The following is a 26033-nucleotide window of genomic DNA, read 5'->3' as shown; positions in this document are numbered from 1 at the left end:
GGGGCAGACTCGGGGACTTACCGGGGACCTGATCAGCACCTGTCCCCTCAGGGTTAGGGTTATTGTAGGTCTGTATTGTGGGGGCAGACTCGGGGACTTACCGGGGACCTGATCAGAACCTGTCCCCTCAGGGTTAGGGTTATTGTAGGTCTGTATTGTGGGGGCAGACTCGGGGACTTACCGGGGACCTGATCAGCACCTGTCCCCTCAGGGTAAGGGTTATTGTAGGTCTGTATTGTGGGGGCAGACTCGGGGACTTACCGGGGACCTGATCAGCACCTGTCCCCTCAGGGTGTGGGTTATTGTAGGTCTGTATTGTGGGGGCAGACTCGGGGACTTACCGAGGACCTGGTCAGCACCTGTCCCCTCAGGGTTAGGGTTATTGTAGGTCTGTATTGTGGGGGCAGACTCGGGGACTTACCGGGGACCTGATCAGCACCTGTCCCCTCAGCTTCCACTCTCCGCTCACATCCTCCTCAGAAATCTCTGTGTTAAACTTGGCTTCTTCTTTCTCCATCACTTCCACATTCTCCAGCGGCTTCAGCACCTCGGCCTCACGCTCTGAAAGACACACAGAGTGAGGTCCAGTGTCTCAGTCTCGGGGTGTCGGGGTGTCGGGGTGTCGGGGTCTCGGGGTCTCGGGGTGTCGGGGTCTCAGGGTCTCAGGGTGTCGGGGTCTCGGGGTCTCGGGGTCTCGGGGGGTCCGCTGTACGTACCTCCCAGCGTGAGCTTGGCGCTGTATCTCCGGTCCTCCACCTCCAGCGTGTAGTCCGACACGTCGTTGGGCTGGCAGTTGTTGATGGTGAGGCTCACGTTGGGGCCGTCCTTCTGGATCTGGACCTTGTCTGAAGGCTGCAGCTCCGTGTCGCCCTTCAGCCATTTCCAGTTGGGCGTGTCCTTGAAGAGCTCGCCCCGGAAGCTGGCGCTGGCCTTGGGCTTCACGTGCTGATCCCTCAGAGGCTTCACCAGCCAGTCCTTGATGACCTCTGCAGGAGGGCAGAGGGTCAGGGGCTGAACACGGACTGAACACGGACTGAACACGGACTGAACACGGACTGAACACGGACTAAACTACAGCCAAACGAGTGGCATTTGCAGAGAGACGGTTCTAACTGCTCTGCCGAGGGTTAATCCACTTTTACTGCAGAAATCCTATTACGCTAAACTCCCACTGGGTTATTATTCCTTATTATGTGCACTTCATCTATAGAGGAAATGAGAAAATATGAGGAAAATATTCCAACAATCGTCTGTAATTGTAATCCAAATGCCTCATGTGCCACTTTTGGAACCGGATTATAACAAAGTCTTTACATGTGACACTAAACTCTGAGTGGATTATTATTCCTCGCCGTGTGCACTTCATCTGTATTTCATCTAAATCCATTTGACTGTTTAAATCCTGAGAAAATATGAGGAAAAAATGCCAACAATCATCTGAAATTGAAGTGAAAAACGGCATATATGCGAGTTTAAGAACAGGATTAACCCCTTAACTCCCACCTGAGCCGAGCACATGTTCTCCAGTTTGGCTTTAGCCCAGTCCAAAAAGCTGCGAAAATAGCAACAAAACTGAGACGAAAACAATGATGGAAATGTGACAAAAAAGTGAGAAAACATTGATGAAAAAGAGGCAAAAATGCCACAAGAAATTGACAAAAAAGTGACAAAAAAATTACCAAAAATATGATAAAAATTTGATAAAAAATTGACAAAAAAACTACAAAAATGTAACCAAAAATGACAAAAATGGGATAAAAAATTGACGAAAAAATGAAAAAAAAGTGATAAAAGTTTGACAAAAAATGACAAAAAAGTTACAAATATGAGTTGAATACCCAACAAAAAAATGATGGAAAAAAGATCCTCTGGGTTCAGGCGGGAGTTAAGAGATTTAAAGTGACACTAAACTCTGACTGGGTCATTAATCCTTGTCGTATCTTCTGCCTGTGGATTTAATCTCACACAATCTTACTGAGTCAATCGTGAGAAACTTTGAGGACAAAAAGGCCACTATTGTCATTCTCATCGATTTGCTAAAGGCTTCTGTGCCACTTGTGGAACTGGATTGTAACAAAGTCTTTAAGGGTGAGACCAAACTCTCAGTGATTATCATTAACCACTATATCCACTGCTGGGATACTTAATTATACCAAGTACTTAAATACTTAATCAACCCAGGTTTCACTGTAGAAACCTGGGAAAGGTGAACCTGGAGTCCCGTGTTTGTGAAGGACAGTGAACGCCTCACTCACCGATGACCTTGACGTTGGTGGAGGTGACCACGTCCTCCTGTCCGTCCACGGCGCAGGTGTAGAGCCCCGCCTCCTCCTCCGTGGCGTTCTGGATGGTGATGGCGTGCTGCATGCCGATCACGTTGATGGCGATCTTCCCCGCCTTGGTCTTGATGACGGCGCCGTTGCGTTTCCACACGACGTCGCGCTCCTTGTTCAGCTCGCCGGTCAGGTACATGGGCTGTCCCTTCATGCACGAGGTCTCGGGTTCCAGTTCCTTCAGCCACTTCACGGGCAGCTCTGCGGAGGACAGGGTTTAGGACCGGGACTAAACTGGGACTAAACCAAGACTAAACTGGTCTTAAGCTTGATTAAAGTCTTAAGTTTCCACCTCACAGTTCAGGACGAGAATCCCGAGAGAAAAACGGTTTGTAGACGAGACTTAAACACATAAAAGTGACATAAACGCTAACGTTCCAAAGACGCCCCCTCGTGTTTGGGACGGGCCAGAGCGGCTGATCTGTCGAGTACGACTGGACCGGGTCAGACAAGACTTTAAACGCTGAATGTCGGCCGCCGTCTGCAGGGGGCGCTCACGGACACACGCGTCAAACATGTTCAGGAGCGACACGTGACGAGTGTGGCACATTTCTAACGCTCGGCCTTTCCTTAGAGCTGCTGAACAGGAGGAGATTTTACTTTTGTGACTGACTGTGGGGGCGTAAAGGTGTGAAGGCGGCGGTACCTTCCACGATGAGCTTGGCGGTGCAGGTGATCTCCTTGCCGGCGTTCTTGCACACGCAGGTGTACTCGCCGGCGTCCGACAGCTGCACGTCGATGATGTGCAGTTTGCGATGGACTCCGTCAGACGTGAACTTGTGTTTGGGGCCTTCACGGATGTTTCCCCCGTCCTTCATCCAGGACGCCACCGCCGTGGACGGAGACACCTCGGCCTCGAAGACGGCGGAGGAGCCGATGGACTCGGCCTCCTGCGGGGCAGCGGGCAGTGTGGTCAGGGCAGGGCTCCGAGAGAGGATTACAAGACTAAACCCAGGCTAAAACCAGGCTAAACCCAGGCTAAAACCAGGCTAAAGCTACAGTAAAGGTCATTAATGTGACTAAACCCAGGCTAAAACTACAGTAAAGGTCATTAATGAGACTAAACCCAGGCTAAAACTACAGTAAAGGTCATTAATGTGACTAAACCCAGGCTAAAACTACAGTAAAGGTCATTAATGAGACTAAACCCAGGCTAAAGCTACAGTAACAGTCATTAATGAGACTAAACCCAGGCTAAAACTATAGTCATCAATTGAATTGTGCCAAATTAAAGGGCATTAAATGACATTAAAAAGCATTAAATCCCACTTGCCTCTGGCTGGAGAGAACCTGTAATAACAGAGCGATGCTAAAACCTGTATCCGACGCCTGTTTGGTTGAATTTAATGCTTTTCAATGACTTTTAAGGTCTTCATAATTCCTTTAACCTGCCCTGACGTTTGAAAACAGATACATTTTAGTTTTTGTCTCTAAACCTAAAGCTGAACTGTTTCCGTCACAGCCTAAACTCTGCAGCCTCTGGACGTGAGGGGCCTGAGCTCTGACCGTCAGCACGATGTCCTGGATCTTCCTGGTGAACTTCAGCGTCACGGCCTTCAGCTTGAACTGGATGGCTGGTTCCTCCGGGGGCGACGGGCCCTTCCCGGGTCTGAGGCCTCGGCCGCGGTCTCCGGGCGACGGCGTCTGGCGAGCTGGAAGAACCGGGAAGAACCGGGTGAGAACCAGAGGAACGTGCCACACAGAGCGGACGCCAGGGAGGAGGTCTGAAGATGATTTAGTTATTAAAGGGTTCATGGAGCACATGACCCCCGCCTTAACCCAGGACATCTTCTACAGCTTTACCAAATCTAGAAGCTTCTCACTGAACAGCTCACAGCCTGAGGTTTGTAGGTCTCAGCTTTCAAATGAGGCGCTACAGTGGCCTAGAGGCTGTGAGCTCCAGTGGAGAGGCTTTTAGATTGAGGTAAAACTGGGTTAAGGCAGAGGTTAAGGACAAAACGATGGAAGTCAGGAGTTCTTTAACCACAGACTCTGGTGTTACATGAAGAGGTTAGTTCAGAGGTTTGTGGGATGGAACGTTCACGCCAAAGTCTCACCCCCGAATCCTCTGCCAGCGCGGCCTTTCGGAGGCTCCTCGGACGGCTTTCCATCTGAAACGAGGCACGTTTAGAGAAGAGAGAACACACGTCAGCGAGAAGGTTCAAGAGGTTTCTCTGGAGCCGAGATGGAGGACACACAAGACGAGGAACGAGACCACGGACGGAGATGTGGAGGATTCATGATGGAAACGTGTGAAGATGAGATGAAACCAAGTGGATGGATTTGGAGAAGACAAGATGGAGGACGGGTTTAATGAACCGCTTCACCGCGACCTCGACCGCGCACACGTTCTCCAGCTCGGCTTCACCCAAATCAAAAAACAACAACGAAACAGCAACTGAAGAACGAGAAGCTTTTAGGTTTGGGTAAAGTCGAACTGGAGGAAATGCACTCAAATAACTCACACATAACACAGAGATGATGAACGACAAAGAGGAGCCATGGCTCTGATGTGGAGGTGGACACACGGATGGAGACAAACGAAAACGATGGAGACATTCCCGAACATGACGAAGCATGAGAGCACAGATGCAGATGTTGTGGATGTTTGGGATGAGTCAAAGCACATCTGGATGGAGATGGATGAAGGTTTCAGTGGATGGAGATGATGCAGAGGAAATGAAATGGTTTGAAGGAGGTTTGGAGAAAGCCGTGGAGAAAGCGTTAGAAAGTCAATGAAGGGCTTTGGAGATGGATGAAGGTTGGGTTTTGTGATGTTTTCAGCGGACAAAGCCGTGGATGAAGCTGTGGAGATGGTTCTGATGGAGGTTTAGGAGCCATGGATGAACTGGACGTGGACGACAGTTTCTCGGAGTCACCTCGTTTGACTCCCGTCGGCCCCGGCGCCTCTCGCGCTCCCTCCGTCTCCGTCCAGTCCTGCTCTGTGACCGGAACCATCTCCCACATCCAGACCTCCTCCTCCTCCTGCTGCTCCTCCTGCTCCTCGAACACCTCCTCCTCGGGCTGCGTGGGGACCTTCTCCACCTTGATGCTCCGCGGAGACACCTCCTTCAGCAGCGGGAGCTTCGCCGGCTCCTCTTTCTTCGCTTTAGGGACTGGTTCTTTGGGAGACGTTTTCCTGAGAGGAGTTTTCTTCAGCTCCACGGGTTTCGTTTCTGCTGCTTCTTCTTTCTTCGATGGAGCTTTGGGTTTTAGCTCGACCTTCGCTTCTAGCTTAGCAGCTTGTTCAGACTCTTTTGGAGACGGTTTCCTTAGAGGAGTCTTCTTCAGCTCCACAGGCTTCTTCACTTCTTGCTCCTCTTTCTGTGGCGACGTTCTCAGCTTGGGCGCTGGCTTCGGTTCTGCTTTAGGTTCTGCTTTAGGTTCTGCTTTAGGTTCTGCTTTAGGTTCTGCTTTAGGCTCTGGTTTCGGTTCTGGTTTAGGTTCTGGTCTCGGCTGTTGCTCGGGGACTTTCACAGACTCTTTCAGAGATGCCTTTTCCTCCGGAGTTTCCCGAATCTCTCTGGGTTTGGTCTGGTCTTTCCTCGTGGGAGTCTTCTGAGGACGAGGCTCTGGTTTGAGGACCTTGGCCGTCTCTTCAGGAGATGTTTCCTTCTTTGGAACTTTCTCCTCTTCTTTCTTTGGCGTCAGACTCTTTTCCGTCACCGGTTCCTTCTCTTTAGGCTTTGGTTCTTCTTTCTCCTTCTCGGGAGTGGTCTGTTTGGCTGCTCTCTGGGTGTCTGGAGGTTTCTCTCTCTCCGTCTCCCCCCTGGCTCGCCTCTCCCCCATCACGGCCGCCTCTCCTCCCTCCTCCCTCCCCCTCTCGTGCTCCTCGGTGTCTCGTTTGGGTTTCTCGAACGGCTTCAGCGTCACCTTCTCCTGCTCCTCGTCTGGTTTCGGGAGCCTCTTGATCTTCCTCTTGGTGACATCCGGCTCTGGTTCCTCCTCTCTCTGTGGTTTCCTGCTCCTCTGCCACTTCCCCTTCTCGTCCTCATCCTCCTGCGCCTCCTCCTTCTCCTCCTCGGCTTCACCCCCCTCCTCAGCGGCTCTCTCCTCCCTCTGCACAGACCTCTGCACCGTGAGCAGCTCTCGGTCTTCTCTCTCGTGGTGGAGCTTCTTCGCCGTCAGCTCCTCGTCGTGATGCCGGCTCACCTCGCTCCTCTGACTGACCACCTCCTTCTCCGGCTCCTTCGGTTTGGTCGGGACCTTTTTAAGCTGAACCTTCTCCGGTTCAGGTTCGGACGGTTTCGGAGACTTCTTCATGGGCTTCAGCTTCACCTCCTCGGTCTTCTCCTCGTCTTTCGGGAGCTTGGAGATCTTCTTTCTCTCCAGTTTCTCCTCCTCGGTTTCCGCTTGTGTTTGAGCTTTATCTTTGCGTTTCCACGGCTCTTTTGGAGACACCTTCTTCTCCTCCGTCTCCACTCTCTCGGGCTCCTGTCTCTCCTCCAGAGCCACGGTTTGTTCCTCGGCCGTGAAGAGCCTCTCGGTTCTTCCTAAAGTCATGACCTCTCTGTCCTCTCTGTCTCGGAGCTGGTGGACGCTCAGCTCCTCGTTCAGAAGCTTCGTCACCTCCGCTGTCAGAGTCACCACCTCCTTCTGCGGCTCCGGAGCTTTGGACGGGACCTTTTTCAGCTGAACCTTCTCCATTTCAGGGCTGGGTTTCGGAGACACTTCTTTCCGTGGCTTCGTGAGTTTGGGCTTCTCCAAAGTCACAGCCTCGGGTTTTTCTGGTTCTGGTTTCGGAGACTTCTTCAAGGGTTTCAGCTTCACCTCCTCGGCCTTCTCCTCACCTTTGGGAAGTTTAGAGATCTTCTTTTTCTCCAGTTTCTCCTCCTCTGTTTCTGGTTTCTCCGCTCGTTTCCACGGCTCTTTTGGAGACACCTTCTTCTCCTCCGTCTCCACTCTCTCGGGCTCCTGTCTCTCCCCCAGAGCCACGGTTTGTTCCTCAGCCGTGAAAAGCCTCTCGGTTCTTCCTAAAGTCATGACCTCTCTGTCCTCTCTGTCTCGGAGCTGGTGGACGCTCAGCTCCTCGTTCAGAAGCTTCGTCACCTCCGCTGTCAGAGTCACCACCTCCTTCTGTGGCTCCGGAGCTTTGGACGGGACCTTTTTCAGCTGAACCTTCTCCATTTCAGGGCTGGGTTTCGGAGACACTTCCTTCCGTGGCTTCGTGAGTTTGGGCTTCTCCAAAGCCTTGGGTTTTTCTGGATCTGGTTGGGTTAATGGTTTTTCTGCTCGTTTCCAGGGCTCTTTTGGAGACTTCTTCTTCTCCTCCAGCTCCTGTCTCTCCTCCAGGGCCACGGTTTGTTCCTCGGTCCGTCCTAAAGTCACGACCTCTCTGTCCTCTCTGTCTCGGAGCTGGTGGACGCTCAGCTCCTGGTCCAGAAGCTTCGTCACCGCCGCTGTTCGAGTCACCACCTCCTTCTGCGGCTCCGGAGCTTTGGACGGGACCTTTTTCAGCTGAACCTTCTCCATTTCAGGAGACGGCTCCTTCTTCCCCAGATCTTTCCGGGGCTTCGTGAGTTTGGGCTTCTCCGCAGTTTTATCCTCAGGTTTTAGAGACTTCTTCAAAGGTTTCAGCATCACCTCCTCGGCCTTCGCCTCGTCTCTCTCCGGTTTCTCCTCCTCTTGTGTTTGTACTTTCTCCGCTTGTTTCCACTCCTTCTCCTCCTCGTCTTCCTGAATCTTCTTCTCTGTCTCCGTTTTCTCCTTGTCTTTGGAGACGTGTTTGAAAGACTCTGCGTTTGGAGACAATAAGACTTCACAGAAAACACCAGGACGTAAAGAAGCATCAGACACTGAACAGGAAACACGAGTTTACGTTAACTGATCTTAAATACGTGTGTGTTGGTTTGTGGATCGACTACATGTTCCTGACAGTGAGAAACAGGAGAATATTCAAATCTAGAGACATTAATGGGAAACTTTATTTAATGCTTTCATATCAAATCAGGTGTCTTGTTTATTTGGAAAAAAATGTTATTGGTATTAGGGCTGGGCATCATTAAACCATATCAGTATCAGGTAACAGAATTATTATTTTTTTGGCCCAATTTGTTTTTTCCCCCCATTTTCTCCCAACTTTTGCTCAACTTTTAATAGTTTTTCCCAATTTCTTTGTATTTTTGCCACATTATTTCCCTCATTTTTTTCTCATTTTTATTACAAATATATACTACTATATATAGTATATATACTATATATCTACTCAAATTTTGGAGTAAAAAAACAAACAAAAAAATTCTCCTAACATTTCAGGTTTTTGTCAATTTTTTTTCTTATTTTGCCCCAATTTTTACTTTTTTTCCCCCCCAATTGTTATAAAAAAAAACTAAAGTGAATTTTTGCCTCCCAATGCTTGCCCATTACAAAATATTTATATATATATATTTTTTTTCTTATTTTTGCCCAAATGTTTCCATTTTTCCCCAATTTTTTGCAATTGTTTTAGTACTAATATTTCCCCCACATTTCCTGACAGTGGAGATGATCCTCCTCACATTATGGTTCTGTTTTCTGGTTCTAGACGACACATGGACCAAGTTAAAGCAGGTGTGGAAAAGAAAAGCAACAGTTCCAGCAGTTTTTCAAAGTGTCTGCAGGAGCTGCTCAAGTGCGAAGGAAACTGACTGCAGCGCCTCCATCGTAGTGTCTGAGGGAGAGTGTGGGTGTGGGTGGAGGTGCAGGTGTAGTTGGAGGTGCAGGTGCAGATGTAGGTGCAGTTGGAGGTGTAGGTGCAGGTGTAGGTGTAGGTGCAGGTGTAGGTGGAGGTGCAGGTGGAGGCCGATACCTTTGACGGTTCCCGGTCCCGGAGCCGAGACGGGGCCTTTGTCTGGAAGAGCGTCACAGAAACACGGTTATAAAGATAAAGAGACACAAAACAAAACGAAAGCTCCGGGATCAGGAGAGGAAGCTCACATCACACCAGCCGTCAAAATAAAAGAGAGACTTTCACAGTAAAAGAGGAGAAGGATTAGGGTTTTCAATGGACAGACCTTTGGGGTCTTTCACAGTAAGAGCGTGCATCTAGGACATTAAACAGGCACAGACTTTCAGATTAAGAGCGTATCGGAGCGTTACAAAGGACAGAAGAGGGACGGACTTCCACAGTAAAAGACTGTTTAGTATTTTCACAGTAAGAGCTTGGTTTTAAGGCATCAGGAAGGGACGGACTTTCACAATAAGAGCTTATGAATAGGACAGACTTTCACAATAAGAGCGTATGATTAGGACAGACTTTCACAATAAGAGCGTATGATTAGGACAGACTTTCACAATAAGAGCTAAGGACAGACTTTCACAATAAGAGCTAAGGACAGACTTTCACAATAAGAGCTTAGGACAGAGGCGGTACCTTGAGGTGGCGAGGCGGTGGTCGACACCGGAGTCCCAGACGGTTTGGTTTCCTTCGGAGCTACAAGAATTCAAAGACGACAAACAAAAGCTCAGAACAAAAGGAAACAGACACGAAAAGAACCGAGAGTTTATTTAAGAAAGATTTAAGATGAAATCAGGAAATAGATTTAAGACGAACAAAGAAAGATCAGGAAGAGAAAAACAAAGACCAGCTTCAGAGTTTAGTCCTGGATTAAAGTTTAGTTTTAGTCCTGGTTTGAAACAATAAAAGAACAAAACTGAAGCTGGTCTTTTTTTTTTTTACAGTTTAAATCAGAAACACTTAAAGATAAAAGTGTAAAGGTGAGGGTGAGCAGCACACGTTGGTGCAGATATACCTTCGATCAACTCTGAGGGTTTGCGATCGGTCGCGGCGGCGCTGGGCATGGCTTCTGTCGGTGCCGCGGCTGCTTTACGAGCCGCCGCTTTGTCTTCAGCTGGAGACGCTTCGAGAGACAAAGAGGCGGGGTCAAGACGGGAAACACAGAGAGCTGGACAGGAAGAACTACAAACCGGACAGGAAGAAGCTCAAACTGGACAGGAAGAACCACAAACTGGACAGGAAGAACTACAAACCGGACAGGAAGAAGCTCAAACTGGACAGGAAGAACTACAAACTGGACAGGAAGAACTACAAACTGGACAGGAAGAACCACAAACCGGACAGGAAGAACTACAAACTGGACAGGAAGAACTACAAACTGGACAGGAAGAACCACAAACTGGACAGGAAGAACTACAAACTGGACAGGAAGAACCACAAACTGGACAGGAAGAACCACAAACTGGACAGGAAGAACTACAAACTGGACAGGAAGAACTACAAACTGGACAGGAAGAACCACAAACTGGACAGGAAGAACTACAAACTGGACAGGAAGAACTACAAACTGGACAGGAAGAGGCGAGATCAAGATGGGGACAAGAACTACAAAACTGGAGAGGAAAGAGGAACTACAGGACTGCAAATAAAGAGTAGGGCTGGGTACCGCTACATTTTTTTGATACTGAAACTTATGATATTTGATACTTGGTTTTCGATGCCATTTACAATGGTACAATTTTCTATGTTTTTTTTCACAAAAAATGTAAACTTGTGTTTCACTTTTTGTATTTTTTTCAGCTGCTTTGGTTTGGTTTAACGAGACCCAGCCCTAACGAAGAGGGCAGTGGAACAAACATGGACTGAACTACAACAGACGGACATATAAAGACTACAAACATGGACGGACAGAAGATCCTAACGCTCTTTTATTGGTTACCTCGGCGAGCAGCAGGGGGCGCTGCAGGTTTAGGAGCAGGCGGGGTCTTTTCTTCAGCACGAGGCGCTTCAGCACGAGGCGCTTCAGCACGAGGCGCTTCAGCACGAGGCGCTTCAGGACGAGGCGCTTCAGGAGCAGAGACATGAGGTTTAAGAGAAAGTGACAAAACCAGGACAAACAGTGACCAATGAGAGCGAGCCGTTACCGACTCTGACCAATAAGAGGTGAGCTCTACCTGCGGGGGACGGGGCCACGGGCGCGGCCTTGGGGGCGGGCCTTGGCTCCTCCACAGGCGGAGCCACTGGGACAAAACCAGACAAAACCACATTTAACAATCAAACGGACCAATGAGAGCGAGCCGTGAGAGACTCTGACCAATGAGAGCGAGCCGTGAGAGACTCTGACCAATGAGAGCGAGCCGTGAGAGACTCTGACCAATGAGAGCGAGCCGTGAGAGACTCTGACCAATGAGAGCGAGTCGTGAGAGACTCTGACCAATAAGAGGTGAGCTCTACCTGGGGGGGGCGGGGCCACGGGCATGGCCTTGGGGGCGGGCCTTGGCTCCTCCACAGGCGGAGCCACTGGGACAAAATCAGACAAAACCATATTTAACAATCAAACGGACCAATGAGAGCGAGCCGTGAGAGACTCTGACCAATGAGAGCGAGCCGTGAGAGACTCTGACCAATGAGAGCGAGCCGTGAGAGACTCTGACCAATGAGAGGTTAGAGCTGAGTAACAAGAGGAAAGTGGAACTGGACTTTTGGAGACGAGACACGAGGCTCTGCTTTAGTGAAACGTGTCGACAGAACTCTAAACCTAAAGGCTGATTCCTACTTTGTAACCATGGAAACGTCTTCAATTACAAGATGTTTCCATTGTTACAAGGTCCACATGACTTCAACCCTCACCCTTAGGAAGTATGAATAAGATCGTGATTCCTCCCTAACCCGATGGGGCCCATCTGGGGGCCTGGAGACTAGTTAGAGACTAAAGAGAGTCTACGAGAGAGTCTATCAAAGGTCTACCAAAGGTCTACCAAAGGTCTACCAAAGGTCTATGAAAGGTCTACCGAAGGTCTACCAAAGGTCTACCAAAGGTCTACCGAAGGTCTACCGAAGGTCTATGAAAGGTCTACCAAAGGTCTACCAAAGGTCTACCAAGGTCTACCGAAGGTCTATCAAATGTCAACGGAAGGTCTATGAAAGGTCTATGAAAGGTCTACCAAAGGTCTACCAAAGGTCTACCAAAGGTCTACCAAAGGTCTATGAAAGGTCTATGAAAGGTCTACCAAAGGTCTACCAAAGGTCTACCAAAGGTCTACCAAAGGTCTACCAAAGGTCTATGAAAGGTCTACCGAAGGTCTATGAAAGGTCTACCGAAGGTCTATGAAAGGTCTACCGAAGGTCTATGAAAGGTCTACCAAAGGTCTATGAAAGGTCTACCAAAGGTCTATGAAAGGTCTACCAAAGGTCTACCAAAGGTCTACCAAAGGTCTACCAAAGGTCTACCAAAGGTCTATGAAAGGTCTACCAAAGGTCTATGAAAGGTCTATGAAAGGTCTACCAAAGGTCTATGAAAGGTCTATGAAAGGTCTACCAAAGGTCTATGAAAGGTCTACCAAAGGTCTATGAAAGGTCTACCGAAGGTCTACCAAAGGTCTATGAAAGGTCTATGAAAGGTCTATGAAAGGTCTATTAAAGGTCTACCAAAGGTCTATGAAAGGTCTATGAAAGGTCTATGAAAGGTCTACCGAAGGTCTACCAAAGGTCTATGAAAGGTCTATGAAAGGTCTATTAAAGGTCTACCAAAGGTCTATGAAAGGTCTATGAAAGGTCTACCAAAGGTCTATGAAAGGTCTATGAAAGGTCTACCAAAGGTCTATGAAAGGTCTATGAAAGGTCTACCAAAGGTCTATGAAAGGTCTACCAAAGGTCTATGAAAGGTCTACCGAAGGTCTACCAAAGGTCTATGAAAGGTCTATGAAAGGTCTATGAAAGGTCTATTAAAGGTCTACCAAAGGTCTATGAAAGGTCTATGAAAGGTCTATTAAAGGTCTACCAAAGGTCTATGAAAGGTCTATGAAAGGTCTATTAAAGGTCTTTGAAAGGTCTATGAAAGGTCTACCAAAGGTCTACCAAAGGTCTTTGAAAGGTCTATGAAAGGTCTACCAAAGGTCTATGACAGGTCTACCAAAGGTCTACCAAAGGTCTATGACAGGTCTACGAGACGTCTACGAGAGAATTCCGCAGGTGCACATTATCGTTCTCAAAGACTGCCTCGCATTATCTTCAGGGGATGTATCGAAGACCAGCGGCAACTTGAGTCTCCAACGAGTCTCCAGGCCCTTTGTGTGAGCGCAGTCAGTCCGAGCTGTGAAGACGCTGCAGAGCCTTAACCTGACCTGAAACATGTGTAAAACTAAAACACTAACTTAAAGAAGCCAACTGGAAACGCTTAGTCCAGAGTGTCGTCCAATGAGAATTTGCTTTATTTTACTAAAATTATGAAACGCTATAAAACTAAGTCACTAATAAATGCTGATCTACAGAAGTTTGAACGATCCTAAATCTGTGTCTCTCCGTAATCGCTCTGTTTTGACGTCTACCTGCAGGGGGCGCCGCTGGCTCCGGGGCCGGTTTAGAGACGGGCTTCTTCACCTCGGGAGCGACTGCTTAAACGAAGAAAAAGCACACGTTTAAATTCAAACGGCCCAATCAGAGTGAGCCTCGGGAGGCTCAGGGGCGTTCAGTGTCCGAGCTTCACCTGCAGGAGGCGCCGCTGGCTCCGGGGCCGGTTTAGAGACTGGCTTCTTCTCCTCGGCAGAGCGGACTTAAGACGAAGAACACGAAAGATTAAGACACAGACAAAGAGCGAGCCGAGACTCGACAAGAGGGTTATTCAGGTCTGAGGGTCAGGAGTCTGGGTTTAAAGTCCTGGTTCAGATTCAAGTCCTGGTTTAGGTTCAAGCCCTGGTCCTGGTTTAAGTCCTGGTCCTGGTTCAAGTCCTGGTCCTGGTTAAAGCCCTGGTTTAGGTTAAAGTCCTGGTTTAGGTTCAAGTCCTGGTTAGTCGTCTCTGAGTTCAAGAGTTTGAAGGAACTATATTTGACCAGGATTAGAGAGACCTCGGCAACAGGAAATTGAACAGGAATTGAACACATTAAAACTTTATTAAAAAGTTACGTATGTAACTACGGTTCTATGAATCCCGAATGAGCGTCAGAGGAACTCGGTTTAAACCTTCCTAAACCTCACAGGAGTCGGTCAGTTTCTCGAGGTCTTTCTAATCCCAGAACTCGTCGTGTTTTTGTGACATTTCCAGAGATGTTAGTCTGTGCTCTACCTGCAGGAGGCGCCACTTTCTCCGGGGCTGGTTTAGTGACTGGCTTCTTCTCCTCCTCAGCAAAGCGGACTTAAGACGAAGAACATGAAAGAGTAAGACACACACACAGAGCGAGCCGAGACTCCACAAGAGGGTTATTCAGGTCTGAGGGTCCGGAGTCTGGGTTTAAAGTCCTGGTTTAGGTTCAAGTCCTGGTTTAGTCGTCTCTGAGTTCAGGAGTTTGAACATTTGCACAGGATTAGAGACACCTCGGCAGCAGGAAAGTTTTATAAAGAAATGTCAAACTCGGTTTAAACCGGTCAGTTTCCCTCTGAACCCGAGGTCTTTCTAATCCCAGAACTCGTCGTGGTTTTGTGACATTTCCAAAGATGTTAGTCTGTGCTCTACCTGCAGGAGGCGCCACTTTCTCCGGGGCTGGTTTAGTGACGGGCTTCTTCTTCTCCTCCTCAGCAAAGCGGACTTAAGACGAAGAACAAGAAAGAGTAAGACACAGACACAGACACAGAGCGAGCCGAGACTCCACAAGAGGGTTATTCAGGTCTGAGGGTCAGGTCCTTTTCTAACGGGATGAGAACGACCTCGGGGCCTCAGGGAACTGGTCAATATTTTGCCATTTTGCCCCAATGTTTTTCTCCTTTTCCCAATTTGTTCCCCTCATTTTTGCTTACACATATTATGTATACATTTTCCATAATTCTCCTAATTTTTGCCCAATTTATTCTCAATTTCTCTACTTTTTTTCATTTGTTTTTCCTTATTCTTATGACCATTTTGTTGGGGTCCGCTTTCCTCTGAACCCGAGGTCTTTCTAATCCCAGAACTCGTCGTGTTTTTGTGACATTTACAAAGATGTTAGTCTGTGCTCTACCTGCAGGAGGCGCCACTTTCTCCGGGGCCGGTTTAGAGACTGGCTTCTTCTCTTCTTCAGCGGGAACTTTAAGAACAATAACAGGCAAAGAGTCAGACACGAAACGACAAACGAGGACAGGAAGAAGAGAAGAAGGAAACAGGAAGAAGAGGAAACGACACAGAGACACGTCACACATAAACCACAAGAAGAAGACGCGTTAAGATGGTTTACCTGCTCGGACAGCAGGGGGCGCTGCAGGTTTGGAGACGGACGGCTTCTTTGGTTCAGGCGGAGCAACTTTAAGAGCAAAAAGAGCCGAGATCTTAACGAAAACCGGACAAAACCACAAACAGGAAACACAACATTTAAAACAACAGAAAAGGTCTGAGCGCAGTTTACCTTCCTGAACTGCAGGGGGCGCTGCAGGTTTAGGAGGAGAAGGTCTTTTGGGTTCAGGCTCAGGAGCTTTAACAGGAGCTTTAAGAGTGAAAAGAGCCGAGATCTTAACCAGAGCTCTGCAGAAACTATGAACTTTGACAAGACGAAGAACAACATGTAAAGAAAGGCTGGGCTAGAGCAGTTTACCTTCCTGAACTGCAGGGGGCGCTGCAGGTTTAGGAGGAGATGGTTTAGGAGGAGCAGACCTTTTAGGTTCAGGCTCGGGAGCTTTAAGAGTGAAAGAGCCAAGATCTTAACAAACACTGGACAAAACCACAAACAGGAAACACAACATTTAAACAACAGAAAAGATCTGAGCGCAGTTTACCTTCCTGAACTGCAGGGGGCGCTGCAGCTTTAGGAGCAGACGGTCTTTTGGGTTCAGGCTCAGGAGCTTTAACAGGCGCTTTAAGAGTGAAAAGAGCCGAGATCTTAACAAACACTGGACGAAACCACAAACAGGAAACACATCGACCACATTCAAACGCAGACAGAAAAGGTCTGAGCGCAGTTTACCTTCCTGAACTGCAGGGGGCGCTGCAGGCTTAGGAGCAGCTGGTTTCATTGGCTCAGGACGAGGAGCTTTAAGATCGGAGGAAGAGTGAAACACGGCCAAGAGAAACGTTAAACATTCACAGAACAAACACAGGACTAAACAGCAAAGGGTTAAAGTAAATACCTGGAGGAGGAGCTTTAGTGTCGCCCTCGGGTCGGACTTTCTCCTCAGGGACGACTTTAGGACAAAAGATCAACAAGAGATAAATGAGAAACGGTTTCAGAGCGAAGCGAGAGGAGCGCGACGTGAAGAAGATGAAGAAGATGAAGCTGGTGAAGATGGTGATGAAGAGGATGGGAGTCGAGGCGAAGAGTGGAAGAGGTTAGAAACATCAAACAGACAAACACAGAAGAACAACGACAAACGCTTCGTCTAAATGATGGATTTATGGAAAAAACATGGCGTTAAAATGGGGATAAAAAAGATGGGTTCTTGTTGATGAGAGAGTACCTTCTTCTTCTTCTTCTGCTTCTTCAGAAAGAGCATCCCCTGTGGACAGAGCCTCGTGGAACATCTCAGGAGGCTTCAGGGTTTCAGCTTCTTTGTCTTTCTCCTCGTCTCTCTGTGTTTCTACATTCCTTCGATCTTCCACCATTTCCTTTTGGTGGAGAACTCTTTCTGTGGGAAGTGACCCAGAAACTGCTGCTTCTTCAAGAGGAAAGATCTTTGTTAAATCTTCTCTCCTTTTACCTCTCTGTGAAATGACTTCTTCAGGTTTACGTCGATCTTTCGCTGCTTGAATTTTGACCAGAGGTTCATGTGATGTTTCCTTGACGTCGCCTTCACCTTCCATCTCCTCTGCTTCAGGTGAAGGTTTCGCTTCTTCCAGAACCTTCTGTGCGGTCACTTTCCTCTTCGTGGCTGATCCTTTATCTTCTCTCCGAGGTCCTGCTGAAATGGTCTTGTCTTCTGCTTCGGTTCTTGGTGAAACAAGTCCTTCTTTAGTTAATTTCCCTTTGACCGTCTTTGGTAGAGCTTTGGTCGCTTCCAGATCTTCTAAAATGTCTTCTCGTCTCACGGACACTTGTCTTTCTTCACTTTCAGCAGTTTCTGGGAGCTGCTCGCTGGTCGTCCTTTCTTCAGCGTCGCTCCTGGATGGATCTTTAACGTCTGGAACGTTCTCCAAAGCTTCACTGGGTTTAAACTCAGGACGGACCTCGGCCTCTTGCGTTTTCTCTGACGTGTTTTCTTGGATTGTTGGAGGATCTTGTTTGTCCGAAGCGCTCCGAGTCAGAACCTTCTCCTCGACTTTGGACGCAGACACTTGTTTCTCCAGAAGAGCCGGTCTCTCAACAGAAGCCTCTTTTTGTCTGCTCAGTTTCTGTTTCCTGGGTTTCATCGCCTGAAGAACCTTTTCTGGCTCTTTGGACGCTTGTCTTTCTTCACTTTCAGCCGTTTCTGGGAGTTGCTCGTTGGTCGTCCTTTCTTCAGCGTCGCTCCTGGATGGATCTTTAATCTCTGGAACGTTCTCCAAAGCTGCACTGGGTTCAAACTCCTGCCTCCTTTCTTCAGGACGGACCTCGCCTCTTCCTGATGTCTTTTCTTGGATTGTTGGAGGATCTTGTTTGTCCGAAGCGCTCCGAGTCAGAAGCTTCTCCTCGACTTTGGACGCAGACACTTGTTTCTCCAGAAGAGCCGGTCTCTCAAGAGAAGCCTCTTTTCGTCTGTTCAGTTTCTGTTTCCTTGGTTTCATCGCCTGAAGAACCTTTTCCGGCTCTTCGGTTTTGGCGATGTCCTGTTTTCTGGGTTCCAACATCTCTTCAGGTTTGGAAATCTGCTCCACTTGGCGGAAATCATCTCCTAGAGTCTCGACTTCAGCTTCTTCCACTTTAGTTCGAACAGTTTCTGGGTCAATTCTTTCCCTCGTTTCCCTAAAAAGTAAAGTTTTAGCTTCACCTTCTGATCGTTCAAACGCCTCATCGCGTCCAGAAGCTCTGTTTTCAAGAGAACTCTTCCCTTCTCCAAAAAAGTCAGTCTTCTTCACAAAGCTTTCGGTGGAGTCTTCAGTGACAGAGGCCATTTTGTGTCGCACGTTCTTCGTTTTAGGTTCCTCACGTGTTTCTTTCTTTGCTTGTTTGATATTTTCTGAAATATTTTTAAGAAAGATCGAACCCAAGACAAAAAAGACAAAATGAAGAAAGTAAGAAGAGGAGGAACACCACAATAAAACTAAACTAAAATGACTGAAAAAAAGACGTAGTCCACCTTAACCTTCAGAATAAAAGCACTTTACAGACACACATTAAACACAATGAAGACGGACAGACTCTTGTTTTGAAAGATGGGGGTTAGTCACAAGATGGCCGCTGATTTCAGTCCGTTTACCTTCAGCCTGTCGAGCTTTAGGCCGTTTCTCTTCCTCCGGCGCCGGCTTTGGTTTCTCCGGCTCCTCTTTGGGAGTTCTGGGCATCTCCGCTCTCACCTCTGACACAGATTCTTCCATTTTCTTCGCCTTTTCCGGCAGCAGTTTTGGCGTTTCCGGGGTTTTCTTCGTCGGTTCACTGACCTCCTTCCTCTGCGGTTCTGGCCTCACTTTGTGCTGTTTTTCTGGCACTATCTTCTCCTCAACCAAAGCTTTCTGTGACACTTTAACCTCGATGACTTGTTCTGGCCTTGTCTCTAAAGCTTTTTCTATTTTCTTCGGTTTTTCTGGCTCTGGTTTTGCCGTTTCCGCAGCTTCCTTCAGCTCTCGTCTCTTTGGTTTTTCCTCCACTGTCTGTTTGACCTCGACGTAAGCTTCCTGCTGCACTTTGACCTCTCTAACGTCTTCCTTTGGTTTTAACGGCACGGCTTTAGGCAGTCGCTGATCTTTCTTTGGTTCTATCTCCTGAGGTTTGTCCTGCACTGTCTGTTTGACCTCGACGTAAGCTTCCTGCTGCACTTTGACCTCTCTAACTTCTTCCTTTGGTTTTTGTGGCTCGACTTTAGGTATTTCCTGAGCTTTCTTTGGTTCTATCTCCTGTGGTTTGTCCTGCACTGTCTGTTTGACCTCGACGTAAGTTTTCTGCTGCACTTTGACCTCTCTAACCTCTGAAATAACCTCCTGCCTTTGCTCTTCCAGAACCTTTACCGGGATCTCTGCTGATTCTTCCACTTTCTTTGGTTTTTGTGGCTCGACTTTAGGTATTTCCTGAGCTTTCTTTGGTTCTATCTCCTGTGGTTTGTCCTGCACTGTCTGTTTGACCTCGACGTAAGCTTCCTGCTGCACTTTGACCTCTCTAACGTCTTCCTTTGGTTTTAGCGGCACGGCTTTAGGCAGTCGCTGATCTTTCTTTGGTTCTATCTCCTGTGGTTTGTCCTGCACTGTCTGTTTCGCTTCGATGTAAGTTTTCTGCTGAACTTTGACTTCTCTAACCTCTGAAACAACCTCCTGCCTTTGCTGTTCAAACACCTTCACTGGCTTCTGTGGCTCGACTTTAGTTACCTCCTCCTGTGGTTTGTCCTGCACTGTCTGTTTGGCCTCGACATAAGTTTTCTGCTGCACTTTCACCTCCTTAACTTCTGAAATGACCTGGTCCACCTCCGTCCTTACTGGAATCTGAGCTGGCTCTTCTATTTTCTTTGGTTTTTCCTGCATGACTTTAGGCGTTTCCTGATCTTTCTTCGGCTGCGTTTGCTCCACTGTCCGTTTAGCCTTGACCGCAGATCGTTTAACCTCAACGACCTCGGAAACAACTTCTTCTGTCTGGACTGGAACCTTCTCAAAAGTCTCCAGGCCTTTCCTCGTCTCTATCGCCAAAGTCCCGGCGTCGGTGACGTCCGCAGACCGTTCTACCGTCACCCGCTGCTCCGTGACCGTCCTCAACGTCTTCTTGGGCTCTTCGTAAATCAGTTCCTGAGCCTCCGTGAAGAACTCCTCCATGACCTCCGCCTTTCGAACTCCCACGGTTCTCTTCTCCTCAAAGACCATCTCCTGAACCTCGATCCGCTTGTGTCGCTCGTGGATTTCGATCGCTTTCGCTGTCGGGGCGCGTTCGGGAACCTCTGAAGCAACTTGAGAAGAATAAGATTCAAGAGATTTTAGACACACACTGAGCGCACTCTGGCGAATGCGGGAGGAGGGACAGACTGTAAAGACCGAACACAGACAGAGACAGAGGAAGAGGAAGAGGAAGAGCGAAAGGGTCTGTACCTTTGGGCCCGACGACGGCGGCTTCTTCTGGGAAAACCTCCTGCGGACGCTCCTCAGGCTGGACTTTGGTTCAAGAGAAGAGCAAGAGTTACACAAAGAACAAAGAGCACACACCGCAAAGAAGAACAGAAGCATTTAAGAATGTGAGTTTAAAGATGGAAAGATTTGCTAAAAGAGGTTCTTTCACAGAGTCCTGACTCCGAGCTGGGCCCGTGGGAGGGTTCTGTTACTTTATGTTTACTTTGCTGTGACGAGGGTGAGTATGTGAGCAGTATTTGTGAATGGAGGAGCGTGGGAAAGACCAGGGAGCTCCATGTTTAACCACCCGGCTCAGAGTCAGTTCAGCGTGAAAGGCTTAAACACAAAACTCATTCACAAAAATACCTGTGATTGTGGGCGGGGCTTGGATCGTGACATCACCGGGCCACTCCTTCTCCAGCCCAAGAGCTTTGTGCAAGAATTAAAGACATTAAAACATTAAAACGTGACAAATATCGGGGGATGAAAGAGCGAAACATTCAAAGAGCAAGAAGCTTCAGCACCTTCTCGATGCTCGAACCCAAACTTTACGCCACATTTACAAACACGCAGAGCGGCTAAAGAGTCAGGCAGTCGGAAACGCCTTCAAGCGGATCATTTAAGAACTGTCAGTGGTTAGTTACTGCGATCAAGGGCTGTGTGTGTTATCTAGAGTTATGGATATTTAAGAAAACAAGAACGTACAGACATGAAGCGAGTGGAGCAGCCGCCGACAGAAGCAGAAACACCATCAAAACCGCTTTTACAGAGAACTTCCTTCACGATTTTGATGGAGCAAGATGAGACGAAGAAGTGGAACGAGAGAAACGACAAACCTCAGAGGGAGAGGTTCAGGGGCTGACGGAGAGCAGAAGCTAAAGGAGCAGCTGCAGTGACAGTGAGCTGCAGACGGGGGGGGGCAGTGAGCTGCAGACGGGGGGGGGGGGGCAGACAGTGGGGGGGGGCAGTACCTGGGGCTCGCGTGCCGTCCACGTCTCGCCGCTCCATCGTCTCTTCCACGCGCTGCCTCTTGTCTGCAGAAGGAAACACCGTCACACACTCGCACACACACTTACGGGCGTATGAGGGCGGGAGGGGGCGGGGCTCGGGGACAGAGGGGGCGGGGTTTACCTGAGAACGACCGCAGAGAGACTGACTCCGCCTCCAAGCGCGCAAACACTGAGCACAATGAAGACGTTTAATAAGAACGGACAGAGTTTACTGTCCAGTCTGGGATTCATTTTTAGGTTTGTTTTTATAACCCGCCTTGGACCCGCTTTAGACCTGGATTAGACCTGCTTTAGACCTGCTTTAGACCTGCTTTAGACCTGGATTAGACCTGGTTTAGACCTGGATTAGACCTGGTTTGATCCTGACCTGGGGGGACTGGGAGGTCAGAGGCTGAGGATGGCGTGACCTCAGCGGGACATGAACGGGTGAATCCCAGACTGGGCCAGGTCTGAAGAGTGACGGACGGCGTTAGGACGGGGAGCGAGACTTTGTTACTGGGTCCAACCAAAGATTATTAATATCGATTATGGGATGGAGGAGTTATTCCTGATGGAGTTTAGTCTGAAATAAGCAAACGCGGAGGTGAAGGGGTTATTCCTGATGGAGTTTAGTCTGAAATAAGCAAACGCAGAGGTGAAGGGGTTATTCCTGATGGGGTTTAGTCTGAAATAACCAAGCGCGGAGGTGAAGGGGTTATTCCTGATGGAGTTTAGTCTGAAATACCCAAACGTGGAGGTGAAGGGGTTATTCCTGATGGAGTTTAGTCTGAAATAACCAAGCGCGGAGGTGAAGGGGTTATTCCTGATGGAGTTTAGTCTGAAATAAGCAAACGCGGAGGTGAAGGGGTTATTCCTGATGGGGTTTAGTCTGAAATAACCAAGCGTGGAGGTGAAGGGGTTATTCCTGATGGAGTTTAGTCTGTTCTCAAACCCAGAGGTACCTGTGCTCTGAGTCTGCTCCTCCAGCGAGTACTCTCTCCATTCTTGGTCAGAAGGTACAGTTTAGTCCCAGATTAGTTTCTCCTCACAGATAAAAAGGTCTGAGCTCTACCTTTGCTCTGCTGCAGACTCGCACTGCGCCGAGTCTCCTCCGCTCGCTCCCGTCTGCGCTCGACGCCACTGGAATCTGACCAGATCGGACGGATTCGGGTCAAAGAGAAGGTTTTACAAAGAAATATGAGGAGTGGGGTTAAGCTCGAAGACGGGAAGGTTTAAAGGTTTAAAGACGGGTTTGAAGTTTGGATTTAAGGAGACGACGTGTGAAAGAGTTTAGGAAACAAAGGGAAAGGTTTGGGGGTTTGGGGGTTTGGGGGTTTGGTGATGAGGCGGAGACAGAAGAGGCTGAAGACTTTTATAAAGAACAGAAGACAGAGGTTCATGCCAAAGGAAACAGCTCCAGGTCTCTGTGGAGCTTCAGCAGAGGCAGGTGTGGACAGGTGTGTGGACAGATGTGTGGACAGGTGTGTGGACAGGTGTGTGGACAGGTGTGTGGACAGGTGTGTGGACAGGTGTGTGGACAGGTGTGTGGACAGGTGTGTGGACAGGTGTGTGGACAGATGTGTGGACAGGTGTGGAAAGGTGTGGAAAGGTGTGGTAAGAACTGTCTGTGGTAATACACAGTAACAGACCTGTCCTACATGAGAGGACCGGGTCAGTATCTGCTTCAGAATGTGAGGGAGAGGACAGAGCAGGACGGGTGTGGCTTTAATATAAATGTGTGTTTGATGAGGGACCAGGTGAGTGTGTGGGATAAGAAAAAGGTAAAGAAGCGAGTCGGACAGGTAGAAGACGTCCCACGTTGAGACATGTGTGTTTTTGGTTGTTTAAAGAGGGTCTGTTGAAAGGACAGTTAGGGTGTAAGGTAAAGGACAGGTAGAGGACAGGTAGGGTGTAAGGTAGAGGACAAGTAGAGGACAGGTAGAGGACAGTTAGAGGACAGGTAGAGGACAGGTAGAGGACAGGTAGAGGACAGTTAGGGTGTAAGGTAAAGGACAGGTAGAGGACAGGTAGAGGACAGGTAGAGGACAGGTAGAGGACAGGTAGAGGACAGGTAGAGGACAGGTAGAGGACAGGTAGGGTGTAAGGTAAAGGACAGGTAGAGGACAGGTAGAGGACAGGTAGAGGACAGGTAGAGGACAGTTAGAGGACAGGTAGAGGACAGTTAGGGTGTAAGGTAAAGGACAGGTAGAGGACAGATAGGACACTCAGGCTCTGGTCCTACCTCCCACGTTGAGCTCTGCGCTGGACATGTGTGTTTTGGTTGTTTAAAGAGGGTGTGTTGAAGGGTAAAGGATAGGGTGTAAGGTAGAGGACAGGTGAAGGACAGGTAGGGGACAGGTAGAGGACAGTTAGAGGACAGTTAGGACACTCAGGCTCTGGTCCTACCTCCCACGTTGAGCTCTGCGCTGGACATGTGTGGTCCGCAGACCACGCGGTAGTTGCCCTCGTCGTCGATGCTGCACTTGTTGACCTTGAGCCAGTGCTGGTTCCCGGAGGAGCCCATGTCGTACTTGTCTCCCTTCTCCAGGCGCTGAGTGCCCTTGTACCAGGTCAGGCCGATCTCCGGGAAGTTGACGGCGATCTCGCAGTGGAAGGTGGCGGAGCCTCCCAGACCCACGGCCTGGTCCTCGATGTCCTCCATCACGCTCACCGGCTGCAGGGACGGAGACCTTTAGGCTTGAGTCTAACCCTGGGGAGTAACGAGGGGTGTGAGAGTGACGTACCTCAGTGCCGGCGCGTGTCTCCATCTGCTGCATCAGGCGGGCCATGACCGCGTCCTCCACCGCGCCGCCGTGCTCCACCTCCTGAGGACACAGCCAATCACGGCTCAGAGATCACACAGCGCCACATTTCTGTTCAGCTCGGAGATGATTTAACACAAGACGAGGAAGTGCTTCTTTACTTCTGACATGGATCAAGGCCATGGGAACCCAGGGCGCTGCAGCACCCCCTGGTGGATGGTTTGCGCTTTGCAGGCAACAATAATAAATAGAAAAATGGGGTGAATCTGCAGCACCTCAAATATGTTCCCACGGCTCTGGTTTTGAATGTTTTTTAGTTTAAAACTCTCGCCTTGTTCTATGAAATTCAAAACTTTGACAGTTTGTAGTGTGGAGATATTGTCGAATCAATATGATAATAAAGAAACACTATTGTAAGACTGGGTTTTAGTTTTGTTTCCAGGTGATAGTTTAAGTGTTAAGAGACAGTTTTGCCTGTCGTGTTTGGCCTTAAATGATGGACATAGACCGGACTGAAGGACTCTGGTGGACTTGTTCCTTGGCGTGGCACTCAGAGCTTCGCCAGTGTGGTTTCTGTATCGGTTTATCTGGAGCAACACTCACCGGTTTGCCGCTCTCCATGGCCTTCTCCTTCTTCAGGAACTCGATGGCCTGCAGGATGGCTCTGTAGTCGTAGATCTCGTGTTCTCTCAGGATCCTCTCGTAGTCTTTGGGGTCGTGGCCTCGCAGCAGGTCCACGATGTCCACGTCCTCGCGCTTCGGGCTCTTCTGCTTCGATGGCGTCCTGTAACGAGACAAACCACGTCAGGGCCACGTCGGGCTCGCTGTGGCGTCGGGCTCGCTGTGGCGTCGGGGACTTCGTGAGCCCTGAAGTCTCTGATACTGAGATGTTTGTGTTGTGATGTTGTGATGTTGTGGTTGTTGTGGTGTTGATGTGAGGTCAGTTACTTCTTGAGCGTGGCCCTGAAGTCTCTAATACTGAGATGTTTGTGTTGTGATGTTGTGGTTGTTGATGTTTGTGTTGTGATGTTGTGATGTTGTGATGTTGTTGTTGTGATGTTGATGTTTGTGTTGTTGTGATGTGAGTTACTTCTTGAGCCCTGAAGTCTCTAATATTGAGATGTTTGTGTTGTGATGTTGTGGTTGTTGATGATGTGGTTGTTGATGTTTGTGTTGTGATGTTGTGATGTTGTGGTTGTTGATGTTTGTGTTGTGATGTTGTGATGTTGATGATGTTGTTGTGATGTTGATGTTTGTGATGTTGATGTGATGTGAGTTACTTCTTGAGCGTGGCCCTGAAGTCTCTAATACTGAGATGTTTGTGTTGTGATGTTGTGATGTTGTGGTTGTTGTGGTGTTGATGTGAGGTCAGTTACTTCTTGAGCGTGGCCCTGAAGTCTCTAACACTGAGATGTTTGTGTTGTGATGTTGTGGTTGTTGATGTTTGTGTTGTGATGTTGATGTTGTGTTGTTGTGATGTTGATGTTGTGTTGTTGTGATGTTGATGTTGTGGTGGTGTTGTTGTGATGTGAGTTACTTCTTGAGCGTGGCCCTGAAGTCTCTAACACTGAGATGTTTGTGTTGTGATGTTGTGATGTTGTGGTTGTTGTGATGTTGTTGTGATGTTGATGTTGTGATGTTGTGATGTTGTGTTGTTGTGATGTTGTGATGTTGTGGTTGTTGATGTTTGTGTTGTTGTGGTTGTTGATGTTGTGATGTTGTGTTGTTGTGATGTTGTGGTTGTTGATGTTTGTGTTGTTGTGGTTGTTGATGTTTGTGTTGTGTTGTTGTGATGTTGATGTTGTGATGTTGTGTTGTTGTGATGTTGTGGTTGTTGATGTTTGTGTTGTGGTTGTTGTGTTGTTGTGATGTTGTTGTGAGGTCAGTTACTTCTTGAGCGTGGCCCTGAAGTCTCTAACACTGAGATGTCTGTGTTGTGATGGTCTGGTTGTTGATGT

The 26033-nt window shown here is 48.5% G+C and overlaps 2 protein-coding genes across 2 annotated transcripts in view; both read right to left on the bottom strand.

The window, feature by feature from the left end:
- The window catches only part of LOC306967383 (titin-like), a 206157-nt gene extending 185837 nt beyond the window's left edge, over nucleotides 1-20320 (bottom strand). The window contains exons 1-11 of the mRNA XM_079562388.1: nucleotides 20307-20320; nucleotides 10988-11068; nucleotides 10064-10171; nucleotides 9685-9744; nucleotides 9121-9162; nucleotides 3840-3985; nucleotides 2980-3223; nucleotides 2256-2534; nucleotides 717-986; nucleotides 440-561; nucleotides 342-359 (exon numbers count right to left, since the gene is read on the bottom strand). Coding sequence (XP_079418514.1) covers nucleotides 342-359; nucleotides 440-561; nucleotides 717-986; nucleotides 2256-2534; nucleotides 2980-3223; nucleotides 3840-3985; nucleotides 9121-9162; nucleotides 9685-9744; nucleotides 10064-10112 — 1230 coding nt within the window. The 5' untranslated portion in view covers nucleotides 10113-10171; nucleotides 10988-11068; nucleotides 20307-20320. The remainder of the gene's footprint in view (nucleotides 1-341; nucleotides 360-439; nucleotides 562-716; nucleotides 987-2255; nucleotides 2535-2979; nucleotides 3224-3839; nucleotides 3986-9120; nucleotides 9163-9684; nucleotides 9745-10063; nucleotides 10172-10987; nucleotides 11069-20306) is intronic.
- LOC306968375 (titin-like) overlaps nucleotides 10880-26033 on the bottom strand; it is a gene marked incomplete at its 3' end in the record, with an annotated part of 138214 nt that continues 123060 nt past the window's right edge. The window contains exons 46-69 of the mRNA XM_079563719.1: nucleotides 24679-24859; nucleotides 24058-24138; nucleotides 23720-23987; nucleotides 22386-22460; nucleotides 21456-21503; nucleotides 21296-21358; nucleotides 20691-20753; nucleotides 20307-20369; nucleotides 18500-20167; nucleotides 16625-18259; nucleotides 16298-16351; nucleotides 15947-16060; nucleotides 15766-15881; nucleotides 15580-15645; nucleotides 15412-15502; nucleotides 15199-15264; nucleotides 14718-14789; nucleotides 14331-14399; nucleotides 13754-13819; nucleotides 13596-13658; nucleotides 11503-11568; nucleotides 11203-11288; nucleotides 10988-11113; nucleotides 10880-10915 (exon numbers count right to left, since the gene is read on the bottom strand). Of these exons, the coding sequence (XP_079419845.1) occupies nucleotides 10880-10915; nucleotides 10988-11113; nucleotides 11203-11288; nucleotides 11503-11568; nucleotides 13596-13658; nucleotides 13754-13819; nucleotides 14331-14399; nucleotides 14718-14789; nucleotides 15199-15264; nucleotides 15412-15502; nucleotides 15580-15645; nucleotides 15766-15881; nucleotides 15947-16060; nucleotides 16298-16351; nucleotides 16625-18259; nucleotides 18500-20167; nucleotides 20307-20369; nucleotides 20691-20753; nucleotides 21296-21358; nucleotides 21456-21503; nucleotides 22386-22460; nucleotides 23720-23987; nucleotides 24058-24138; nucleotides 24679-24859 (5236 nt within the window). The remainder of the gene's footprint in view (nucleotides 10916-10987; nucleotides 11114-11202; nucleotides 11289-11502; nucleotides 11569-13595; nucleotides 13659-13753; nucleotides 13820-14330; nucleotides 14400-14717; nucleotides 14790-15198; nucleotides 15265-15411; nucleotides 15503-15579; nucleotides 15646-15765; nucleotides 15882-15946; nucleotides 16061-16297; nucleotides 16352-16624; nucleotides 18260-18499; nucleotides 20168-20306; nucleotides 20370-20690; nucleotides 20754-21295; nucleotides 21359-21455; nucleotides 21504-22385; nucleotides 22461-23719; nucleotides 23988-24057; nucleotides 24139-24678; nucleotides 24860-26033) is intronic.

The sequence above is a fragment of the Gobius niger genome, assembly GCF_951799975.1.
Source record: "Gobius niger genome assembly, chromosome: 9".
NCBI lineage: Eukaryota > Metazoa > Chordata > Actinopteri > Gobiiformes > Gobiidae > Gobius > Gobius niger.
This window is presented reverse-complemented; position numbering and strand designations above follow the sequence as displayed.